Source organism: Populus euphratica, unplaced genomic scaffold (genome assembly GCF_000495115.2).
Source record: "Populus euphratica unplaced genomic scaffold, PopEup_1.0 scaffold41.1, whole genome shotgun sequence".
Classification (NCBI taxonomy): domain Eukaryota; kingdom Viridiplantae; phylum Streptophyta; class Magnoliopsida; order Malpighiales; family Salicaceae; genus Populus; species Populus euphratica.
The window spans coordinates 479424-486182 of record NW_011499868.1 but is presented as its reverse complement, the minus strand read 5'-3'; the positions used below and the strand labels follow the sequence as shown (position 1 = coordinate 486182).

At 31.2% G+C, this 6759-nt stretch overlaps 1 protein-coding gene across 1 annotated transcript; it reads left to right on the top strand.

The window, feature by feature from the left end:
• The first annotated feature begins 1427 nt into the window (after window positions 1-1427).
• Window positions 1428-3653, top strand: LOC105126525 (transmembrane protein, putative (DUF677)). Its single transcript, XM_011027409.1, has 2 exons — window positions 1428-1838; window positions 2241-3653. Exon 2 carries the CDS (start codon window positions 2254-2256, stop codon window positions 3391-3393), a length of 1140 nt encoding a protein of 379 aa, XP_011025711.1. The 5' UTR covers window positions 1428-1838; window positions 2241-2253; the 3' UTR covers window positions 3394-3653.
• The last annotated feature ends 3106 nt before the right edge of the window (window positions 3654-6759 follow it).

The window sequence follows — 6759 nt, the reverse complement described above, 5'->3', positions numbered from 1 at the left end:
CATGTTACTATCTTGATATCATAAAAATCTTGTCAAATACGTATCTTGATATCATAAAAATCTTGTCAAATACGTATTTAATTTTTATTTTTAATTAATTTTTTTAAAAAAAAACATGATTTTTTTTATTAAAAAAACTTAATCCACGATGATGCACATGCCAAATGGTGCATTAAATCACCGTGTTAAGTTACCAGTAACTTAACTATGTACATTGTGAGACTCAACATAAGTCTATAAAATATTAATGTTTTGGGATTGTTTATTGCTGTACTTAAATCATGTTTTTTTAATGAAATTTTTTTGTTTTTAATTAATTTTTAGATATTTTTAGATTATTTTAATATAATGATATTAAAAATTAATTTTAAAAAATAAAAATTAATTTAATATATTTTTAAATAAAAATTACTTAAAAAATAGCATTTATCATATTTTTAAATAAACCTTCCAAGTCAATTAACCAAGCCACTTGTGCAGCAGCAGCAGAAACGTCTATTCTATTTTAATTTAATATACTAGTTCCAAAAATAAATTTTAAAAACTAAAAATAAAATATCTTAATCTATTAAAAAATAAAATTAAAAAATAATCTTTTCTGCACTCTCAAACAAACGGCACATCTAGTAAATTAGCCGAGCCACTTGCATAGCTGCAGCAGAAGCGCGTGTCTCGCTCGCCGACCTTTATTTGCTTCCATTCAGACTTTCTTTACTTTCTTTCAAGAAGAATCGACAAGAGAGTTAAGACCACAATTATTACCGGCCTGGGTGTCAACCTGGTAAAGCGATAAAATTTTTAGTTTATTCATATCAATTTAAAAAATATTTAAAGTTTTAATATTTTACATTAAAAAATAAAAAATAATCTATAGATATAAACTATATATATTGTAAATAATAAAATGTAAAAGATTTTTAAATTTTTTTATTTTATATTAAAAAGATATTATTTTTTAAAATTAAAGTCTTGAAATACAAAAACATTTTGTTATTTCATATTAAAAAAATATAATTTTTTTCAACAACAAAAAATATATATATAATAAGCTTCCTGTTACATATTAAAAAAATAAAATATCTTAATAAAATGTTATTGTTTATACAGTGTACTTTAAGCTAATAATCAATAAGAAAATATTGGCAGACTCACGTATAAAGTTCGGCATACCAAGGGGAAAACCTTTTTTTACCCCCCTAAATTGGGAGGCAATGAGTATGCATCTTTTTACCCATAAATATTTGTTTCACGTATAGAAGTTTGGAAAGATGCTAAAAACAATGTTAGATTAGATATTCATAATTTGTTTTTACTAAACAAATATAAACATGGAAAAAAAGGATCCAATTTGAGTCACTCCGGCTCTTGAATCCCGGGTTAACCTGTCAGCCGGGCTGGAATGGATAAGAATGGTTCAGACGCGTAGTTTGAATCTTCTTTACTCTTGCAACCAAACATAAAAAGTTAGAAACTACCGATTCTTTAGCGACGTTCTCTTTGACAACGTTGTTCTTTCTTTCTCTTTTCCACGCAGTTTCTCTCATTGCCTCCGCTTTCTTGTCCTAACAAGCCACTTCTGAACTAGGCCCCTTGAAACCCTTCTTCTCTTTCTAGCGCTTTATTTTCATTGTTTATAAAACCTGTCGTTTTCTCGCAATTCATTTTCTTACACTTATTATTGCTTTGATTCTTACATTCACACAAGCAAACTCTCTTTTGGGCGCATAAGATCTCAGCTTTTATTTCTTATTATTATTTTTTGTTGCGTGATTGTAAGAGGAAGTTATTTCAACTGAATTTCTGGTAGTAGAAGCTCGTCCGATACAGAGGAATATACTGTAAGCAATTTCATACCCAAAAAAAGTTTACATTTTTAGCTTGCCTTTGGGGTTTCGGTTTGATTGTAGATCTAATTCCTGTCATCAAGTGAAGAATTTGGTTCTGGGTTTTGAAGCTTATAACAGAAATCTGATAATCTGAGTGTTTTCTTGTTCAATAAGCGAGTTTCAACTTCAACTTTGGACAGTTTTGGAACTTTCCTAAATTGGATTGTGTTGTTTAAGTCAACTTGATAACTGGGTTTGCTTAGATTTGATAGTTTTGCAGTCGGACTGCATTTGAAGGAAAAAAGATCACATCTTTACAGGGGTTTTGCTTAAATTTGATTCTTTCTAAGTTTGCATTTGAAGTGAAAGAGATCAAATCTATTGATCCCATTGGGTTTGTTAAATTATTTTCAGTTATAATTTGGATATGATGGGAGGGCAATCTAGCAAAACGAAAGCAAGTGATATCCCGTCACTACCTCTCCAAGCTAACACCAATTCCCAACTCACTGAAGATTTGAGCTTATATGAGGATGCTTGTAAGCGCGATCCAGAATTGCAATCCTTTGATGCTGCTCTCCATGAAAGGACTAATCATGTGATAAACAGCCTTACTACTGGTGTGGAGATTCTATCCTTAGGCTCATTTAAAGAGGTCACAAATTGTCTTCTTGAAATGAACCAAGATGTTGTGAAAGTCATACTGGAAAGCAAGGAGGATATATGGAATAATCGAGAATTGTTTGGTTTGGTTGAGGAATACTTTGAGAATAGTGTCAAAACCATGGAGTTTTGTGCGGCTCTTGAAAGTTCTCTTAAACGTGCTCAAAATAGCCAGTTGATTATACAGTTTGCAATTAAGCAGTTTGAGGAAGAAGTAGAGATGCAAGATGGGGCAGTTGGGAAGAAGTTTGTGAAGACTTTGGAGGGATTAGAAAAGTTTAAGGCAGCGGGGGATCCATTTACACCCCAATTCTTTGCTCTGTTTCATTCAGTTTCTGAGCAACAGGTGTCCATGTTGAAGAAATTGCAATCTCGAAAGAAGAAGCTTGATAAGAAAATGAAATCCATGAAGACCTGGAGGAGGGTGTCAAATGTGTTATTTGTATCTGTTTTTGTCTCTGTGCTGATTATCTCAGTGGTAGCAGCTGCTGTTGCTGCACCGCCTGTTTTAACAGCCTTAGCAGGTGCAATGGCCGTTCCAGTTGGTTCTGTAGGAAAATGGTGCAACATGCTTTGGAACCGTTATGAGAAAGCATTGAAGGAACAGAAGGAGTTAGTGAGATCAATGCAGGTTGGAACTTTTGTTACAATCAATGACATGGCTAGTATACGTGTGCTTGTCATCAAATTGCAAATGGGAATCCAGTCACTCTTGGACAACGCCGACTTTGCTATCAGAGAAGAAGATGCTGTGAAACTTGTGATAGATGAGATAAAAAAGAAGATGGCGGTGTTCATGGAAATCGTTGAAGATTTAGCTGCACACGCTGACAAGTGTAATCGCGACATTAGCCTTGCAAGGACAATGATTCTGAACAGGATACTTAAATATGCTGACCAGTGAAGAACTCTGGTACGTGTAGTAATGACCTGCAACTTGGCAGTTTATGTTTTATGTTGTTGCCATATTAGTGGGCACGTTGAACATGATTTGTATTAGAAGCATACTTACGTAGACTACAATGACTTCGAGTCAATTTCAATCACCAGTTAAGAAAAATGTCAACAATTGTGTATTTCAGGCATGTTATTTTCTTGATGTCAATAACTGCAATTGTTTTGGATAATAATTCAGATAAGAGAAGCACATGTGATTGGAACCGGTATGACAAACCCTCTCCCTCTCTGTGTATGCTATTTCATTTACAATGACTGAAATCAATGAAGTGAGTGGAGATTTGCCACTTTGGAACTGTTCTTGCTCTCCAAGCAATGGCCACAGCATTGGTCAGCAGAGAACAGAAAGCAAATAGGTGACAAATATTTGATTTTTATTGTGAAGAGATAGTAAAGAGAAAGGTGGTGAATTTGGCATGAGAAATTAGAACAAAACATCTGAAATAAACAAAATCAAAGGGCAAAATTACTTCATAATGTTTACTTACCAAGATTTGTTGATAAAAGTGATAATGGAAGTCATGAGTTTGTCTACAAGCTAGAGAAAAAGATGAGGGTATTTTGGTTTTTTTTAACGACGATTCTTTCTCTTTCTCTCTCTTTTTTATTTGCAAAAGTTATTAGTGAGGATAGAATAAACTAAGGTTTGACCTCAAGATTTTGATCTACACATTAGAGAAGAAGAGAAGTGGCAGACAACTCTGATGGAAGAAAATGGGGGTTCTTATAAGAAGATGGTGGTATTTTGGTATGTCCATTTCACAATGGTTCTTCCACTCTCTTTTTTAACACAAGTTGTCGGTAGGAGCAAGATGCTTCACTTGAAACTGTGGTTCAACCTTTAGCTTAATGAGACTCAAACTCTAACACCGTATTTTAATTGGCAACCATAGATTAATTTTGGTGGTTAGGATAAAACACAATTTCTGCCACACTACCATGCATTCTCTAAAAACTTAGGTTAATTGATTTGGACTCAACCTAGAAAACTGTAATCTTGAGCAGAAAATGATTTAGAAATAATAATATGTGATAAGTGGTGATTTATGGTTCCTAGAAGCATCAAATGATTGATTGATCTAGTAAAAAACAACAATCACATCAGATTGTATGGAATATTTGAATAGTTTGCTAGTTTCTTTAGGATTTGTATTCTTCTTTTATCTTTCGGTTCCATCAGCCATAGGCTTGTGTGTAAGATTGTTGCGAAAGTCACTGGTACCAGATATTATGATCATGTTGTGCAATTTATTTTCGAATAATTATTTATAGCATTCATGAAGTATATCACATTGTATATTTAGTAACCCATTTTTTACCTTTATTTTTTTACATATTTAAAAAATTAGAAGAAAATAAAAAAAATATTTTTTCAGTAATTTTAGTTAATTTTAATCATTCTGTTATTTATTTTTATGTGGAAAAAAATCTTAAAAATCATAAGAAAATAAAAATAAATAAATCTTGATCATGTTGTGCAATTTATTTTCGAATAATTATTTATAGCATTCATGAAGTATATCACATTGTATATTTAGTAACCCATTTTTTACCTTTATTTTTGTACATATTTAAAAAATTAGAAGAAAATAAAAAAAATATTTTTTCAGTAATTTTAGTTAATTTTAATCATTTTGTTATTTATTTTTATGTGGAAAAAAAACTTAAAAATCATAAGAAAATATAAATAAATAAATAAATAAAATAGTTAGCGTTGAAATTGAATTGATAATTGAGGATTATAGGCAAAAATGAGGTTTGAGGATTTTTGAGCCATAATTAAGGTTTGAATTGGAGAATAAATTGAAGAAAAAGGGCTTAAAATGGTTTAATTTGGCTAAAATTGAAGAAGATTAAAGTTGGAAGATGAATTTAAAATAAATAACCAAGTTAGAGAATCAATTAAAAGCTTAAGTAAAAAAATAAAAATAAATTAAGCATCAAGTTGGCTTAGAAGTGAAAAGATTGAAGAGCACAAGGGTTTGATATGGGAGCAATAGAAAAATTAGAGGGCATCATACTGTAATTTGAAAAGAATTAAAGGAAAAAGGTTAAAAATTGATCCAAAAATTCAATTTTTTTAGTATATTTTGGATCGTTTTGATATGTTAATCTAAAAAATAAATTTTTAAAATTATAAAAATATTATTTTAACGTATCTTAATATAAAAAATATTTTAAAAAACAATCACTACTATATTATATACAAAAACTTAATTTTGATGGAAACGCAAAAACGATGTGGTTTCACTTTAAGTGAAGGATGTGTTTTGCTTAAATTATGGAAGAATAGGCTAATGAATATGGAAAGGCAACGACGCCGTTTTAATCATGATGCTTACAAATTTTTGGGCAGAAAAAGGCAGAAACGATGATATATCATTTAACTTTAGGGCTTAATTTTGGTATTAATTGAATCTCTTGGTGGCGCATAAATGAAAGAAACATGTCTTCCAACTTGTTGGCTACAATCTTGGCGCAGGAAAATAAGGCTTAACTCCTAAGATCTGCTATAGATTCCTAGTTAAACATACTTCCTCAGCCAGCTAACCCACCCTTTCCATTATGGTGCAGGATTCAATTTTCATATTTTAATCCTCTCCATAGATCAAGCAACGAGATGCATTATGGCGTCCAACACTTAATTTCTAGGAATCAGTCCTCATAAAGATGGTGATTTATTTCCTTTTCAAGGAAGATTTAACTCACTTATAAAGAAGCAGCAAAAACTCCACGAGAAAAAAAAAGAGAGAGAGGGCAAGAAAAAAGGTAGGGGTAGGAAATACTAGAGAGAGAGAAATCACAAGGAGAAGGAGAAATAAGAGTGTTAATATGATAGTTATTAAAGATTTATATGATTATTATTTTTAAAATTTGTGTAATTAATTATAATACAGGCAAGTTAACTTGAACATCTATGTTAATTTCAAACACCCATAATAATTAAAAAAAAAAAAGTGACAAGACAAAAAGAATAAAAAGCAGAAGTGAACGCAAAAGATAGGGGAGGAGGCAAGTGATGTAGGACATCAGTAACATTGCGAAGGCAATTCCCACTACTTCAGTGATGTAGGAAATCTGCAGCGTGTGCATTGTGGTAGTAGACAAAACTTCAACTAGCTGTTATGATCCATTGACTATGTTTACTTCTATAATATATTTACTCACCTCTTTTAATTTTCAGTTTAAATCACGTTGTAAGAAAAAAAATTAAAAAAGCACGAAAGGAAAGAATAGAGCATTCACATCTTGTTCCTCTCAGTTATGCCATAAAAGGAAAATATGTACAGGGTTCAAACTTTCATTAATAATT

Coding starts and splice junctions, on each gene's coding strand:
- LOC105126525 (XM_011027409.1), top strand. CDS start 2,254: ATGATGGGAGGGCAATCTAGCAAAACGAAAGCAAGTGATATCCCGTCA.